The 18,946-nt window shown below is 44.8% G+C and overlaps 1 protein-coding gene across 1 annotated transcript in view; it reads left to right on the plus strand.

Annotated features, from left to right (window-relative positions):
• The first annotated feature begins 2,211 nt into the window (after window positions 1–2,211).
• LOC120910545 (zinc finger protein 850-like) overlaps window positions 2,212–18,946 on the plus strand; it is a 71,927-nt gene continuing 55,192 nt past the window's right edge. Inside the window, 5 exon segments of the mRNA XM_040322300.1 lie at window positions 2,212–2,236; window positions 2,340–2,483; window positions 2,585–2,705; window positions 2,925–3,022; window positions 3,136–3,270. Coding sequence (XP_040178234.1) covers window positions 2,391–2,483; window positions 2,585–2,705; window positions 2,925–3,022; window positions 3,136–3,270 — 447 coding nt within the window. The 5' untranslated portion in view covers window positions 2,212–2,236; window positions 2,340–2,390.

Genomic DNA, 18,946 nt, shown 5'->3' on the forward strand with positions numbered 1-18,946 from the left:
TGACCTCATAAATGTGCTTCTGGAAGAATGGTCAAACAATTCCATAGACACACTTCTAAACCTTGTGGACGGCCTTCCCAGAAGAGTTGAAGCTGTTTATAGCTGCAAAGGGTGAGCCAACTCTATATTGAACCCTACGGACTAAGACTGTGATACCATTAAAGTTCATGTGCGTGTAAAGGCAGGCGTCCCAATACCATGTAAATTGTCTAATCTGTGGATAACAAACTAGCAATTGTGACAATTGAAGGACAATTTTATCAATGCATGACAAGAATAAAGCAATTGTAGCAATAAAATGCAGGTACAATAACTGAAGTTCCGTCTCTTTTCTTTGTGTCTTCTGCTGAATGTACTGTATATGAATCTAGAATGTAATGTGGATGGTAGAGGAGAGCTGTTGGAGAATGTAGTATTTATGTGGAAGAGAACTGTCTGAGAATGTAGTGTGGATGGTGGAGAGCTGTCGGGAGAATAGAGTGTGGATGGTGGATGGGAGGTGTCGGAGAATATAGTGTGGATGGTGGATGAGAGCTGTCGGAGAATGTAGTGTGGATGGCGGAGGAGAGCTGTCGGAGAATGTAGTGTGGATGGTGGGGAAAGCTGCCGGAGAATGTAGTGTGGATGGCGGAGGAGAGCTGTCGGAGAATGTAGTGTGGATGGTGGGGAAAGCTGCCGGAGAATGTAGTGTGGATGGTGGGAGGAGAGCTGTCGGAGAATGTAGTGTGGATGGTGGAGGAGAGCTGTCGGAGCATGTAGTGTGGATGGTGGGAGGAGAGCTGTCGGAGAATGTAGTGTGGATGGTGGGAGGAGAGCTGTCGGAGAATGTAGTGTGGATGGTGGAGGAGAGCTGTCGGAGAATGTAGTGTGGATAGTGGGAGGAGAGCTGTCGGAGAATGTAGTGTGGATGGTGGGGGAGAGCTGTCAGAGAATGTAGTGTGGATGGTGGGGGGAGAGCTGTCGGAGAATGTAGTGTGGAGGGTGGGAGGAGAGCTGTCGGAGAATGTAGTGTGGATGGTGGAGGAGAGCTGTCGGAGAATGTAGTGTGGATGGTGGAGGAGAGCTGTCGGAGAATGTAGTGTGGATGGTGGAGGAGAGCTGTAGGAGAATGTAGTGTGGATGGTGGAGGAGAGCTGTCGGAGAATGTAGTGTGGATGGTGGAGGAGAGCATTCTATGCATTAAGATAAAAAACCTTCTGTGTGCAGCCACCCCCCTCACCCCCTAATACTTACCTGAGCCCCATCTTGACCAGCTGTCCAGGACTCTCCCTCCTGATTGACTGAGGAACAAATGAGAGTCTGACAGACACATAAACACACAATGCAAGGGAGGGAAAAAATGATGGAAAGGAAAAACACAGCAAGTGACATACCTAATTAAGTGTTTTTAGCTACAATTTTTAAAGATGGCTACAGGATTTTTTTATTTTTTTTGTCACTGCAGTGTTATCTTATAATATTCACATACTCAAAATAGACGGGACTTTACTTTAATGACATTACTCTCAAGGTAGAAATCTTCTCCTATTTTGTTCAGTGGAAGAAAAACAAAATTCTCTGTGAGCTATGGAGACAGTAAGAGTGTGATTGTACAGACACAGGAAGTGATACCACAAATGTGGAGGAAGTGATGTCCGGTGCAGACAGGAAGTGATAAATAGACAGGAAGTGATGTAGGAAACTAAAAAGGAACTTCAGGGTGAGAGGTGAGTTATAAGGATATAGAGAGCCGACTTTGGAGCTCTCCATGAGAAACAATTAGAAGAAGATTCTAGAAGTCATCAATAAGATCATTGGGCTGTTGACAGAAAGATGAGCGGTGGTGGGAATTCTGGGACATTATCCAGTAACAGACAAGGGATGTGTCTGGATGGTGACGGTATCATTGTGTGTGTCAGGTTCCTATAAGGTGTCAGGATGTCACTGTCTATTTCTCCATGGAGGAGTGGGAGTATTTAGAAGGACACAAGGATCTCTACAAGGACGTCATGATGGAGAATCAGCCGCCCCTCACATCACCGGGTAAGAGGAGACTTTATTGCAAAAGAGAGAGCAGTACGGAGGGTCCACCTAGATCCCCCATCATCTGATAAACACATAGAAACAATGTATTCAGTCAGTGTGTGTGTTTCCTACAGATGGATCCAGTAATGGGAACCCACCAGAGAGATGTCCCCGTCCTCTGTATTGCAGGGATTCCACACAGGAAGGTCACACCATTCCCCACCATCATCAGGTAGATGGGACTGAGCAACTAGAACTCAAGTATAATCCTAGTCTATGAGATGATATTTCTTGCTCCTTTTTTACATTTGTATTCTATCATCTTTGGGGTTTAGGATGAAGAACTAAAAGACATCAAATGTGAGATTAAAGAGGAAGAAGAAGAAATGTTGATAAGTGGACCTCTGCAGTCTGTGGGAGGGCCTCTGTATTCCCAGAATTCCATGCAGGAAGATCACACCACCCCTCACCATGATCAGGTAGATGAAAAAAACATAAAAGTGGCTTCAGACTGTATGAGATTATACTCTTCTCAGAGTCTATTGGTCCTCACAAGATTTCTTTCTGTTTGTTGGTTTAGCATGAAGAACATATGTATGTGAAAGTTGAGGAAGATGTGATGGGTTATCAGGAGTATACAGAGGAAGTTGGGATGATGGTGACAACTAAAGAGGAGAAATACTCTCTAGATATCGGCATAGGTGAGTAATGGACACTAAATACAATAATAGGTTGAAGAATGAGGGTATTACGATCTCTACAAGGACGTCATGATGGAGAATCAGCCGCCCCTCACATCACCGGGTAAGAGGAGACTTTATTGTAAAGGAGAGAGCAGTACGGAGGGTCCACCTAGATCCCCCCCATCATCTGATAAACACATAGAAACAATGTATTCAGTCAGTGTGTGTTTCCTACAGATGAATCCAGTAATCGGAACCCACCAGAGGGATGTCCCCGTTCTCTGTATTCCTGGGATTTCAAATGGGAAGATCATAACTATGCACACTATGATCAGGTAGATGGGACTGAACAACTAGAACTGAAGGAGAATTCAATGCTTTGAGATAAAAACATTCTGTCATCTCTTGTTTCCTTTTACAAATCCATTTTATCGTATTTGGGGTTTAGGGTGATGAACTGAAAAACATCAGAGTTGAGGTTAAAGTGCAAAAAGAAGAGAAGTCCGGGGATCAGCAGTCTATGGAGGGAGCTTCTCTGCATTCCGGGAATTTCGCACTGGAAGATCACACCATCCCTCACCAGGTAGGTGGGCATGTAGACCTAAATATGTATTTTGTTTTAGTGTTTTTCATTGAAATAAAAGGTTCAGAAGAACAGGTGGAGGAACATTAGTTTACCATTACGATTACTGATGTATACCAGTCGTTGATCGGGTGGGTGGATTTGGAATATAGAATGCAGAAACAGTTCTGAATTTGTAAGATGAGATTCTTTTACTTAGCCTCTTGTTTTATTGCTTCTATATCATTCAATGTTGTATTAATAATTACAGAACTGCTTGTCATTTGTGTCTTTTATATCTGTCTGGAGTTCAGCTTTAATAGAAAGTTTCTTTTGGGGTTTAGGGTGAAGAACGGATTAATATAAAAGCTGAGGTTAAAGAAGAAGAAGTAGAGACGTATGTGGGGGGTGATCAGCCATCCACAGAAGAGGTTGGGAGGATTATGAAAAGTGAACAGGAAGAAGTGTCTCTACCTACTCACACAAGTAAGTATAGGCACTATGAAAGAAATAGTTCACAGTCTCATTTTACTCCTGAGTATAATGCCGCGTACAAAAAACGAAATTTTTTTGTGAAGTAAAAAACAACGTTTTTGAAACTTCAATTTTCAAAAACGACGTTGCCTACACACCATCGTTTCTTCACAATGCTCTAGCAAAGCGAGGTTACGTTCAGCACTCTTTTCCATTGAAGCTCGCTTCATAACTAGCTTCTGGGCATGCGCGGGTTTAAAAACGTCGTTTTAAACGTCGTTTTTTGCTACACACAGTGAATTTTTGTGAAACAAAAAACGACGTTTTGAAAAACGACACAAAAAATTTAAGCAATGACGTTTTCCCACACACACGGTCATTTAAATTGACGTTTTTAAAAACGTCGGTTTTTTTAACACATAAAGTGATGGTGTGTACGCGGCATTAGGATCATAGTTTAACCAGTTCCAGACCACCCACCACACATTTACTGCGGCAGGGCAGCCCGTCTGTTCAAAACCACATACCTGTTAGTTGTTTGCGACTTCTGGGTCTTGGGCGCGTGTGCGCTCCGCCAGAGACCCACTCCCGCTGTGATTAGACACAGTGGAAGCCAATCAGCGGGTGCAGCAACCACAATGGCCACTGGCCACCCACGATCCTTTGGGGGAATGACAGAACGGCAGTCTGCCTATGTAAACAGGGCAGACCATCATTCTGTCACAGAGGAAAAGAGAGATCTGTGATTCCTTCTAATTAGGAACACCGATCTCTCTCTTCCTGCAGTCAGTCCATCCCCCACGCAGTTAGAAAGCATTCCCTAGGAGCACACTTAACCCTTTGGTTGCTCCTGATGTTAAACCCTTCCCTGCCAGTGTCATTATACAGTATCGGCCCATATATGATCTGAAAATTGCTTATTTTAAATCCAGGTAAATATAGCCAATCCAGTGTAGTCACAAACCACTAACGCGTTTTGGCTGAAGAAATCTTAGTATTAAAGAATTTGTAGACTATATGCAGTATGAATGTTTTTTTGATTGATTTTGGAGGGAGAACAAGGGCCCAGCTGTGAGATCGTCATTTCCACTTATTCCACCGTCGGGGGGGGGGGGGGGAGCTAAAACTCCAGTTATTTGTCATCTACTGAGATTTTTTATATTTTTTTTCCTTCTTTCCAACAGATGGATGTGATGTGAGGAATTCCTCAGAGAGACATCTTCTATTATCTGCTGATTGTAAGTCAGAAGATAATGTCATCACACAGGATCCTCCAGGAGGAAATCCAAATACACAAAATATACATCACAGACCTTCCTGTCCGGAGACATCAATGGATCCCTCTGATCAGGGGGAATCTTCTCATCAATCACATACTATGATTGCATATATCTATTTAAAATCTCACACTGCAGATAGATCAACAGATCCTTCTAATCCAGAGGAATCTTCTTCACCCCATGAAGGGGATCACCGAGGTCAGAATCTATTCTCGTGTTCAGAGTGCGGGGCATCCTTCACGGAAAACAATATCCTTCTTTTACACCAGAGAATTCACATGGGTGTGCTTCCTTATTCATGTTCAGAGTGCGGGAAAAGCTTTGCTTTTAAAGGAGACTTTGTTAAACATCAGAGAGTTCACAAGGTTGAGTGTCCTTATTTATGTTCAGAGTGTGGGAAATCTTTCATAAAGAAAGATAATCTTGTCAGTCATCAGAGAATTCACACGGGTGAGCGCCCTTATTCGTGTTCAGAGTGCGGGAAATCTTTTACTAAAAAAGGTGGTCTTGAAACACATCAGAGAATTCACACAGGTGAGCGTCCATTTTCATGTTTAGAGTGCGGGAAATCTTTCATTTATAAAGGAGACCTTGGTAAACACCAGAAAATTCACACGAATAAGCATTTATGTACAGAGTGTGGGAAACATTTCACTTCTAAAGGAAGCCTTGTGTATCACCAGAGCGTTCACATGGGGGAGCGTCCTTATACATGTTCAGAGTGCGGGAAATCTTTCACTCAAAAAGGAGATCTTGATACACACAAGAGAATTCACACGGGTGAGTGTCCTTATTCATGTTCCGAGTGTGGGAAATCTTTCTCTTTTAAAGAAGAACTTGTCAAACACCAGAGAATCCACACAGTTGAGTGTCCTTTTTCATGTTCAGAGTGCGGGAAATGTTTCACTCAAAAAGGAGTCCTCGTTAAACATCTGAGAAGTCACACGGGTGAGCGTCCTTATTCATGTTCAGAGTGTGGGAAATGTTTCACTCAGAAAGGGAACCTTGCAAAGCACCAGAGAATTCACACGGGTGAGCGTCCTTATTCATGTATTGCGTGCGGGAAATCTTTCACTCAGAAAGAAACTCTTGTTACACATCAGAGAACACACACTGCACAGCGTCCTCAATTCCTTTCAGACTGCGGAAAAAGTTTTACAGATAAAAGAAGTCTAATTAGACATCAGAGGAAATGCACGTGCTGATTATTTTGACAAATGTTGATGGTTTTTGCCAACTCATTAATCCATAACACGACTATAGGAAAAATATTTATTTTACAAAAATGTGCATTTTTGATAACGTGGTATTCGGTTTATAGGTGGAGATGGAAGGGCCGGGTCGTCTTCACTTTTTGTATTTTTTGGAGACCCCGAAGATGGGATGTTCCTGCCACAGTTTCTGCCCCCCCACATTTTGGTATCCCCATTCTTCCTTTTTTCCATTTTACACATTTAATATAAATATAACACGGAGAGTGGTAGCCACTCCTAAAAGGTTATACAATAATATAAGCTTAAAAGGGATACATTTTAATTTCTTGAGCCACAGATTCTGCAAGGAGGCAGATAGGCCAAGTGTTGTATAGCTAGCCATGTAAATTGCCCAATCTGTGGATAACAAACTAGAAATTGTGACAATACAAGGACAATTTAATCAATACATGACGAAAAACAAGCAATTTATTGTAGGAATACATTGACAATAAAATACAAAAACTGAAGCTCAGCCTGCCTTTTGTCTTTGTGTTCTACTGAAAAGCCTGGATTTAGATCGAAAGCCTCTTACACACGACCGGTTTTCCCGACAGGAAAACTGCCAGGAGAGCCTTTGGCCGGGAATCCCAGCCGTGTGTATGCTCCCTAGCAGTCTTCCCGTCAGGAAAACAGCCGGGAATCCCGACGGGAAAATAGAGAACCTGCTTTCTATTTTCTCGTCAGGATTCCCGGCAGAGGGCTTAACTCACTGAATGCATAAAGGATCACTGTAACAAAAAAATGTACCAATGCACACTTAGATTGGTAGAACGTGAAGGATCTTCTTACACAGGTGGTCACTGCAGATGGACTTTCTTGAATTTTTACTCATTGAAGAGAATGTTACTTCCACTGGTGGTCTGATGGGTAAGACGATTCTAAAGAATGCTGCAGTAAAAGCATTGGGATAAGTTGGCAAGAGAAGTTACTGCAGATAATTGGCAGTGAGCTGTTGAGAAATTAATATGGGTAAGTGCTTTTAAAGAACTTTGCATGGATAATTGGAGGAGAGCTGTTGGAGAAGGTATTGTGGATGGTGGAGGAGAGCTGTCGGAGAATGTTGTATGGATGGTGGAGGAGAGCTGTCGGAGAATGTAATGTGGATGGTGGAGGAGAGCTACTGAGAATGTAGTGTGGAAGGTGGGAGGAGAGATGTCAGAGGATGTGGTGTGGATGGTGGAGGAGAGCTGTCGGAGAATGTAGTGTGAATGATGGAGGAGAGCTGTTGGAGAATGTAGTGTGGATGGTGGGGTGAGAGCTGTCGGTGATTGTAGTGAGGATGATGGAAGACAGCTGTTGGATAATGGAGGAGAGCTGTCAAAGAATATAGTGTGGATGGTGGGGCGAGAGCTGTCAGGGATTGTAGTATGGATGGTGGAGGAGAGCTGTCCGAGAATGTAGTGTAGATGGTGGAGGAGAGCTGTTGGAGAATGTAGTGTGGATGATGAGGGGAGAGCTGTCAAAGAATGTAGTGTGGATGGTGGGAGGAGAGCTGTCAGAGAATGTAGTGTGGATGGTGGAGGAGAGCTGTCGGAGAATATAGTGTGGATGGTGGAGGAGAGCTGTCGGAGAATGTAGTGTGGATGGTGGAGGAGAGCTGTCAGAGAATATAGTTTCGATAGTCCAGAGAATGTAGTGTGGATAGTGGAGGAGAGCTGTCCTGCTCAGCCAAATATGGCACAGTGGCTGGAGAGTATCGAAGCATATGGATTTGGGATTTCGGCAGCAATCTAAGAGGTAGAGGTAGAGGTTATTCTATTTGCATTCCCGAAATAACAAGTAAGGAGTGCTTTTTCAAAGACAGCAGACATAAATATTGTATAGACATGCTGCCTAGCATGCTTGCATTTCTACTTGACCACTATGAACCATATTTTAAGTCAAGACCCAGAAAATTTGCACAGACTAGCGGCACACCACGTTAAGTGTTTTTACTAGGCCACAATGAAAGAAGGAGAGACTATGCTGGTGTTATATGTAACTTAATTAAAGTGGAATTTTCCTGAGCTAAAAGCAAGAAAAACAAAGTGTTTTTTTGGCAGTATGCTCACCTTTTTCTCTGTCAATCACAGTCAGACAGCCAATGAGAACTGGCAGGACGGGTCACGGCTCCATGCCTGAATGGGCACACAGAGCTGTGAACCGAGAAGAGGAGGATCTAGGCCATTTCACTGAGCAGGTATGTATAACATGTTTGTCATTTTTAACTAAAAAAAACAAGACTCTAAAATCACTTTAACTCCGGTTACTGTGTGTTCATGGTCTCTGTAGACAACGAGGACTCAGGCTTTTAAACAGTTGCTGGAGATCAGGTGAAAGTGTCTGAGGTATAGCTGTATCTTGCTGGTACAGACCTTCCTGGGTGTTAAGGCATTATGGAGTCCTCATCTATCAGTCTCTGTTGTTGGCTTTTATTTGGGAAGTTTCAGGTTGTCAAGCCAAAGACATGCTGGTAGGTTAATTGGATTTGTCCAAATTGGCCCAATGACCGCACCAGCCAGCAAGACACTGGCTGCAATAAGCGCCTTGAGGCGATTCAGTTCGCATCTGTAGCGCTATACAAGTCATTCACTGCATCCTGGCCAGTAAAGGAGCTAGATTAAGAACATCAGAATCTCCCTGCTCACTATGGTCATACGCATCGAAGGCCCATGGTAAGACTGCGTTTATAAGAATTGTTTAATAATAATAAGAAGAAGCTAATGTTGACCACGGTTACAAACCAATAGACTGGATCAACTGTAAATGGACAGCCCGTGTAATTGTTATCAAGGCATTTGTTTGACCCCAGTAAACATTCAAAAGTAACCTGATTTTTGTTTCTAAGCAGATTGTTGTCTGATGGAAAAAATCATACATATAATATATATATATTTATATCAAACACAACACACCCCCTCCTGACATCAACCAGGTTTTCAGAGGCGCCTCTGGCTTCCTTCATTTTGCTGGCTGTTTGGCACCCTGGTGTCCAGTGTTGCTGCATAAACATCTCCCTATTGTGCTGTCTTCCAAACAAACAATTTGCACCTCTGCCCATTGCTCATAAATTCTTCAATGTATTAAACATTTTTTACAGTGTACATGTCCAATATAGCAAGTTTACGCGTTTCAGCCTAACCGGCTTTAGTCATATGAGTATAGCCTGTTATAGGCTGAACGTGTTAACTTGCTGTATTGGACATGTACACTGTGGACATTGTTTGCAGCTGTGTGATGGAGGATCGTCCACTCTGTTATTCCATGGGGTAGTAGCAACACTTTGCTATATATTATTGTCATGAATCTGCCGGAATGTTTCATGCCCTGTCTGTCTGCTTACCTCTGGTCTGTGTATCAGCTTAGGCATCACGCTCTCACACCTGCATGTTTATGTAATCTTCTCTCAACATGGTTCCACCCAAGCCTCTAACAATAAACACTATTTAACGCTGTGTACTGCAAGCCAGCCTTGCACAAGCAATAGTGTGTTTAGGCTCCCTTGTGTGTTTCTTGCCGTGTGCTCTACGTTTGATTCCTTGTACCGACTTTGGCTTGTTCTCCTGACCATCCCTGTCTGCTTGTTCCCCTGACCTTTGGCGTGTTCTCTTGACCATTCCTGTCTGCTTGTTACTCTGACCCTTGGCTTGTCATGACTATTCCTTGATGCCCTGCACTGCTGCTTGCTCTTCATCCACCAGAGTCTGCCGTGAGCAGGAGCTGGGAGACCTGGAGTTAGCTGCAGCGAAGTCCATCCTTGCCATCAGAGGCTCTGGTGAAAACCTGCTGGCTCTTAGACTCTGTGCCCTGGGGAATCTTATGCTCTAGCTCCCTGTTCAATCCGTGTCGGGTCCACAAGCTAAGCAGTGTGCTCCTGACTCCAGCTGTGTGCATTTGTCAACTGGCCTGAGGTGACCTGACAATTATGCTGTCTGGTGCCTCATGCCCTAGATGTCCACAATAGTGCTGCTCCCCTATACTGTCAAGAGGATTGGTGCATTTTTACATATACGTGTGCTTCATTGCAATAAAGGTGTTATTATTTGGTATTAACCCCATTGTCTTGTTTTTTTTTGTGTGTATTCTTTTCACCTGAATGAGTATATTGTGCATTTTGCCCTCTGTCCATCTTCTTACAACCCTAAAGAGACTGATCTTCAGTCTGTGGATGTGATATAAGCGTTCCAGGTTTTCTGTCCAAGCAAATTCCAGCATTCTGTGAAACTATTGCACTCTGGAACAAGGTGTATCCTTTCTGCATTAGACATTCGTCTTCTATGTATGCAAGGTGGTCTCCTGGCCTTCAAGGTCCACACTGACGTTTAGGTGACTGTAACAGCAGCCAGCCTTCAATGTCATTGGACGTAAGCTTCTTTAGACAGTAGTGAGATTCAGTAACACAATGATACTGAGGGTTATCTATTGGTTTAAAATTTCTTAACTTTCTGTTTAAAGGTACAGCTATTTCCCAAGAGGTCAGGTGCTGTGTCCCCTGAAAAAACATACTTTCTTCTTTCAGTATTTTTTTCCCTAGTATTTATTGGGGGTGATAGATCCCAACTATACATAGTGCGTGTACAGCTTGTATACCAGTGTAAATTTGCTGTCCCCTCAAAATAACTCAACATACTGTACAGCCATTAATGTCTCTTAACCGCTGGCGACAAAAATGAGTACACCCCTTAGTGAAAATGTCCAAATTGGCAATTAGCCATTTTCCCTCCCTGTTTTTTTCGTGACTCGTTAGCGTTACAAGGTCTCAGTTTTGAATGGGGAGCAGGTGTGTTAAATTTGGTGTTATCACTCTCACTCATACTGGTCACTGGAAGTTCAAAATGGCACCTCATGGCAAAGAACTCTGAGGATCTGAAAAAAAGAACTGTTGGTCTACATAAAGATGGCCTAGGCTATAAGAATATTGCCAAGACCCTGAAACTGAGCACGGTGGCCAAGACCATATAGGACAGGTTCCACTCACAACAGGCATCGCCATGGTCGACCAAATAAGTTGAGTGCACGTACTCAGCATCATATACAGAGGTTGTCTTTGGGAAATAGACGTATGAGTGCTGCCAGCATTGCTACAGCGGTTGAAGGAGTGGGTTCTCAGTCTATCAGTGCTCAGACCATACACCGCACCAAATTGGTCTGCATGGCTGTCATCCCAGAAGGAAGCCTCTTCTAAAGGTGATGCCCAAAATAATAAAGGAGAACTTGGACAGCCGCACTCCAAAAACGTTCCTTTTAATAAAACTGGTCACAAAAAATACATGTCGCAGCAAAAAATAGGATAGAAGCTGATGCGTTTCACACCGTAACTCAGTGCTTAGTCATAGCTAGTGATGCCCGCAAACAGTTTGCTGAAGACAAGCAGATTAATGACATGGATTACTGGAACCATGTCCTGTGGTCTGAGTCCAAGATAAACGTATTTCTTTTAGATGTTGTCAAGCGTGTGTGGCGGCAACCAGGTGAGGAGAACAAAGACAAGTGTGTCTTGTCTACAGTCAAGCATGGTGGTGGGAGTGTCATGGTCTGGGGCTGCATCAGTGCTGCCAGCACTGGGGAGCTACAGTTCATTGAGGGAACCATGAATGCCAACATGTACTGTGACATACTGAAACAGAGCATGATCCCCTCCCTTCAGAGACTGGGCCACAGGGCAGTATTCCAACATGACAACGACCCCAAACACACCTCCAAGATGACCACAGCCTTGCTAAAGAAGCTGAGGGTAAAGGTGATGGACTGACCAAGCATGTCTCCAGACCTAAACCCTATTGAGCATCTGTGGGGCATCCTCAAATGGTGGAGGAGCGCAAGGTCTCTAACATCCACCAGCTCCATGATATCCTCCTGCAGGAGTATGCGAACATAGTAGTCAGCCATATTTGTATTCAAGTGGAAATCTCACACAAACAGGAAGTGGTGTAAGTTACAGACAGGAAGTGATGTAGGCACACAAGCAGGGAGTTTCGGGTGAGAGGTGAGTCGGGAGGAAGTAGAGAGGAGACATTGCTGGAACTGGCAGCAGAAGAGGTAATAAGATAATATTTTATATTTACACCCAGTAACCCCCGTCATGTCTGTTCTCTTCCTCCATAGTCACTGTGTTGTTTGTTATGGTTTATAGACCATTTACATCCTAAATAGAAAACCATGTATCCAACTGTCCATCCAGAGCCTCTGGTTTATAGACCAGATCAGTGGCGGCTGGTGGTTCGTTCTTTGGGGGCAGCAAACAACCAGCCCCCCAGACGGCTGTCCGGCAGCACCTCCCCCACTGTCTGCTGGTCGATCAGGCACTTACCCCATCTAGGTGGCGGGCGGCAGCTCCTGCATCCTCTTCTCCATTATTACAAAACAGATTAAAGCGCACACATACAAAAATGATATTTATCCTGCAAGGCTATTTAAAAACACCTGAGCATATTCATAAAAATATGTTGGTTTGGTCACACTATATAGTCATATAGTGCCAAGCCCACTTACTGCGACAAAGTCCCCCAAATTAGTGGGTCCTACCCTAGTAATAGAATTAAAGATCATGCGTCTCAACCAAGGGAGACAAACTCCTCTATATGGGAAAACTGAAGGGATTTCTCCTATGCACTGGTGGCCACTAATAAGAGGTAATGAGGGGGGGAGGTGAGGGGTTCTCCGGCCCAAGCAATCTGGTCAGGGTCCATACAATATACATACAAAATCATATTTGGGGGGGCACACCCTAGCTTTTCTCCATCATAGCAGCTTCCGCTGTGCGTCTCCTCCCCTCCTCCTAGGCGTCCAATAAGATCGTCTGTCCTTTCAGCCAATCTGGTGATGGGTCTCAAGACCATTTATCCAACTGTCCATCTAGGGCCTCTGGTTTATAGACCAGATATCGTATTTTTCAGACCATAAGACGCACTTTTTTACCCCAAAAATATGAGGCAAAATGTCTCTGCGTCTTATGGTTTGAATGTATATCAGGCACCGCCCCCCGCCGCTGGTAACTCCTCCCCCCCACAAGAAAGCCCCCCACAAGTTCCGACGGACGCACAAATAGAGTCCCCTATAAATCGGCATAAAGTAAATGTCCTGAGGCGGTCCCCACTCAGCTGGGATTGGCTATGCTCGAGAAGAGGAACGGTCCCTGCTCAGCTGGGCTTGGCTATGCTCGGGCGGGAGGGGGAGGTCCCCGCTCATCTGGGCTCGGGTGGGAGGGGGCGGTCCCCACTCAGCTGGGCTTGGCTATACTCGGGCGGGAGGGGGCGGTCCCCGCTCAGTTCACTTCAGCTGTGCTCGGGTTGAAGGGGGTGGTCCCTACTCAGCTCACTTCAGCTGTTCTCGGCTATGCTCGGGCGGTTGGTCTTGACGTTGGCTTGGCTCAGCAGAGGGACAGTCACAGTGATGTAACATGTAAGCAATAATGTATTAGAAGAAGGATGACTATGTCGGCAGTCCATGTCCATGTCTGCAGCAAATATTTTAGTACACCATTTGGTTCAGAATATTTTTTTTTCTTGTTTTCCTCCTCTAAAACCTAGGTGCGTCTTATAGAGCAAAAAATATGGTACATCCTAAATATAGAGCCCTTTATCCAACTGTCCATCCAGAGCCTCTGGTTTATAGACCAGATACATCCTAAATATAGAGTCATTTATCCAACTGTTCATACAGAGCCTTTGTTTTTTTAGACCAGATACATCCTAAATATAGAGCCATGTATACAACTGTCCATCATCCAGAGCCTCTGGTCTATAGACCGTATACATGAAATTGCTGTTGGGCGCCACCCAGGGCTCAAGTCCTGCGGGAACGCGTGGGAACGGAGTTCCTGCACTTTTTTCACAGGAGGAACTCGGTTCCCTTTGCAGGACTAGAGCAGCCGAGAGCAGCCGAGCCGCCCGAGCCAATCCTTCACTAAGCGGCGATGCCCAGCTCCAGTCACTGTCAGGGGCAGGCGAACCTTAGTAATCCTTTATGTTACTGGCCGCTTCCTGTATATGGATTCATCGGGTAGTGTGCGGGTATTCCGTCACTTCCTCGATGCCGCAATGTCTCCTGGGAGCTTTTGTCATTGTTCCCAGGAGACATTGCGGAGGTCTGCCGCGAGTTATCGCGGGATTTAGAAAGATTTTGCGGTTTAGTAATTATGCATATGAGCGTATCATTTTTTTTTTGGTGGGGGAGTGGATCTTGGGTGGGAGTTCCCACACTTTTTTCCCCAGGACTTGACCCCTGGCGCCACCACTTGTCTAGGAGTTCTAAAAATCAGCGAAGCCGCTATATTATCTGTCTACAGAGATCAGAGTCTTGTATGGATCACATCAGTGAGGATAGAGGAAGACTGGGAGGATAGAAAAATAGAATTCCAGCTACTAGTCTTAAAAATGTTCCTTCCCCTCTCTTAATACATATACTAGCTAATGATTTAGAGGAGAGGAAGTACTGCAAACAATGTCTGCAACATGGCAGCCTATGGGTGATGGAATTACTCCTGGCTTTCAAAGCCGTTGTTGGACACTCTCCCCATTTTCTTGCATCATGTGACTGGACTGGAGCGAGCTGAAAATAAGGAAGTACATACATCTTTTTTACACAGGTGAGTAAGTATAGGTGTTAAGAGGGGGAAGTGTTTTTATACTAGTTAGGCTTTAGCTGGAATTCTAGCGTGCTGAGCAGGGAGGTAAAGAGGATTCTGGCAGGTCCCGGGACATAACTCAATATCTCTATTAATAAAACACAGACCTGACCAGAGAGGTGAGGAGGATTCTGGGAGGTCACGTGACACTACTCTTATCTCTAATAATAAAAAACAGACCTGAATGGAGAAGAAGAAGATTCTAGAAGTCACCAAGAACATCACTGATCTTCTGACAGGAGAGGTGAGCGGTGCCGGGAATTCTGGGACATTATCCAGTAACAGACAAGGGATGTGTCTGGATGGTGACTGTATCATTGTGCGCGTCAGGTTCCTATAAGGTGTCAATATATCACTGTCTTTTCTACAGGAAGAGTGGGAGTATTTAGAAGGACACAAGGATCTCTACAAGGACGTCATGATGGACAATCAGCCGCCCCTCACATCACCGGGTAAGAGAACACTTTATTGTAAAGGAGAGAGCAGTACGGAGGGTCCACCTAGATCCCCCATCATCTGATAAACACATAGAAACAGTGGCCCAGATTCATGTAGCAATTGCGCCTGCGTAACCATAGTTACGCAGCGCAATTGCTGACTTGCGCCGGCGTAAAGAGTTCTCCTGATTCAGAGAACTCGTTACGCCGACTGCAGCCTAAAATCTGCGTGGCATAAGGCTCTTATGCCACGCAGATTTTAGGCTGCATTCTAGCGATGACTGCTAGGGGGCGCTCCCATTGTGATCTGTGTCACAACGTTGCGCGAGCCCTGCGTACGCAAATTACGTAGTTTGCGTACGTTGGGTTTCGCGTAACGTTACACATCCTAATAGCAGGCGCAGCCAATGCTATAGGATACCCGGCGTTCCCGCGTCGCCACGTTCAAATTTTACGTCGTTTGCGTAAGTGAATCGTGAATGCCGCTGGACGCCATTCACGTTCACTTTGAAGCAAATGACGTCCTTGCGACGTCATTTGCCGCAATGCACGTCGGGAAAGTTTCCCGACGGAGCATGCGCTGTACGCTCGGCGCGGGAGCACGCCTAATTTAATTGATTCCCGCCCCCGGCGGGATCATTTACATTGCGCGCGCTTACGCCGGGCAATTTTGCCGGCGCGCCCGCGCAATTTACGGAGCTACTGCTCCGTGAATCGAGGGCAGCGCAAAATATTTGCGTGGGCGCAGGGCAAATCGATTTTGCCCTGTGCCTCCGCAAATAAAGCGCAAGTCCTACCTGAATCTGGACCAATGTATTCAGTCAGTGTGTGTGTTTCCTACAGATGGAACCAGTGATGGGAACCCACCAGAGAGATGTCCCCGTCCTCTGTATTCCCAGCTAACAGTGGGGCCCAATCTGTAGGGTGGTGCACCTTTTTGTAAATGAGAGAGCAGAACAGAGGGTCCACCTAGATCTCCCATCATCTGATAAACACATAGAAACAATGTATTCAGTCAGTGTGTGTGTTTCCTACAGATGGATCCAGTGATGGGAACCCACCAGAAAGATGTCCCCGCCCTCTGTATTCCCAGGATTCCACACAGGAAGATCACACCATCCCCCACCATCATCAGGTAGATGGGACTGACCAACTATAATTCAAATACAATTCTACGCTTTGAGATAATATTCTTCTGTCATCTCTTGTTTCATTTTACAAACCCGTTCTATCACATTTGCACTTTAGGATGAAGAACTGAAATATATCAAAGTTGAGGTTAAAGTGGAAGAAGAAGAAGAAGAAGAGATGTTTGAAGATCAGTCTATGGAGGAAGGAGATCCTCTGTATTCCCAGGATTCCACATGGGAAGATCACAAAATCCCTCACCATCATCAGGTAGGTGGGACTGGGCATGTAGAACTAAATATGTATTCTAAGCTATGGGAGGACATTTCTATGTAGTCTCTTGTTTTAATGATTACTTCTACATCTGAAGTGTGGCCTTTGCTTCCTGCACTTCCCATTCCACGTTTCTAGCCCCTTTGAGCACCCTACATTTTCACCCCTATTTTTATTGCTGTTTTTTTCTTTAAAGCAATATACATTCCTTTCTTCTGTGGGTCTTAAGTCCAGTCACATGTCATCATGGGTCCTCTTCCTCCATGTGTTCCTCCATAGAGGTGGGGTGCATACCGAATAAGGTGGTGCTGTTTTTTGCTCCTGTAAGTCCAGGCTGATGTGATGATATTCCACTAGGGGATGGGTCCCGGGCTTCCTGGGCTCACAGAAAATGGGCAGTAGACCTGATTTATCTCTGCTTCCCGATCAGTAACACCTGCTGGTCTTGTCCCTCCCCCAGCCTGTGACTGGACAGTGAAAAGAGAAGCAGCAGAGTGATGAGCTTATCTCTCTGCTATCTGCATGTCACTGTCAGCTGATTGGCTCCTTGTTCTGCTTCTCTCTCTCCCAGTCTGAGTTGTTGTGTACGGGTAATGCAATAGCCTGATAACAGGTCATATTCAGGTACTTACACTGCTTACACTTTTTAAAAACACAGTTAATTTTATTTTAGGGAAAACAGAGCTGCTGTCATTTGTGTATTTTATATCTGCCTGGAGTTCAGCTTTAATAGAGGTTTTCAATTATTTTGGGGTTTAGGGTGAGAAACGGATTATTATAAAATCTGAGGTTAAAGAGGAAGAAGAAGAAGAGACGTATGTGGGGGTTGATCAGCCATTCACGGAGGAGGTTGGGATGATTAAGAAAAGTGAACAGGAAGAAATGTCTCTACTTATCGACACAAGTAAGTAACAGACACTATGGAGGAAACAGGTCACAGTCTCATTTTACTTCTCAGTATAAGGATTGTAGTTTATGGAAAATGTTAGATAATTATCAGATCTTCACATCGTCCTGTAAGCAATTGCTAAATGGTTAAATATGTGTTTGTCTAATAAAGGGTTAATTTGTGGTGTGTGAAGAGTTAACACTTGGTGCTGTGATGTGCCTTCCCCTGCATGTGTGACTTCCTGTTTCTGTGCCTTCCCTTGCATGTGTCAGTTCCTGCTTCTGTGCCTTCCCCTGCATGTGTCACTTCCTGCTTCTGTGCCTTCCCCTGCATGTGTCACTTCCTGCTTCTGTGCCTTTCCCAGCATTTGTCACTTCCTGCTTCTGTGCCTTCCCCTGTATGTTTCACTTCCTGCTTCTGTGCTTTCCCCTGCGTGTGTCGCTTCCTGCTTCTGTGCCTTCCCCTGCATGTGTCACTACCGACTTCTGTGCCTTTCCCTGCATGTGTCACTTCCTGCTTCTGTGCCTTCCCCTGCATGTGTCACTTCCTGCTTCTGTGTCATCCCCTGCATGTGTCCCTTCCTGCTTCTGTGTCATCCCCTGCATGTGTCACTTCCTGCTTCTGTGCCTTCTCTTGCATGTGTCACTTCCTGCTTCTGTGCCTTCCCTTGCACGTGTCACTTCCTGCTTCTGTGCCTTCCCTTGCACGTGTCACTTCCTGCTTCTGTGCCTTCCCTTGCATGTGTCACTTCCTGCTTCTGTGCCTTCCCTTGCATGTGCCATGTGGACATCACAGTAATGCGCAAGAGAGTTTGTTTGCTGTTATCTTGAACCACATGTGTGAGGCCTTCTGAAGTATGTGCAGTGGTTCCCCTTTTTGCCTTTGGGTTGGACATGGGGAAGTGTACCGTGCACAGTGTTGTGGAAAGCTGGTAGAGGACAATCAGTGCTCAGCACCATTTTCTTTAAAATGTCTCTGTAGCCAGTGTCACTGGCAGGTGAAAAGATGTAATACATTTGATGTGGGGCCTGAAGTAATTTAGCCTTCAGTCATGAGTGGTCACTAACACACATATGACCCTCTGATGAAGCCATTTTAATGGTGTAACGCGTAAGCAGAGCAGTTGACGTCACACAACTCGAAGGAAGTGAGTTATTGTGAGTCCGGAGCATGGCTGCATGGATATCTTAAAGTGGCCAGTTATTTAAATACTAATTATGTTTCACATTTCTTTCCCACAGATGGAAGTTATGCAAGGAATTCCTCAGAGAAGTATCTTCTATTATCTGCTGTTTGTAAGTCAAAAGATAATGACATCACACAGGATCCTCCAGGAGGAAATCCAAATACACAAA

The sequence above is a fragment of the Rana temporaria genome, chromosome 8, assembly GCF_905171775.1.
Source record: "Rana temporaria chromosome 8, aRanTem1.1, whole genome shotgun sequence".
NCBI lineage: Eukaryota > Metazoa > Chordata > Amphibia > Anura > Ranidae > Rana > Rana temporaria.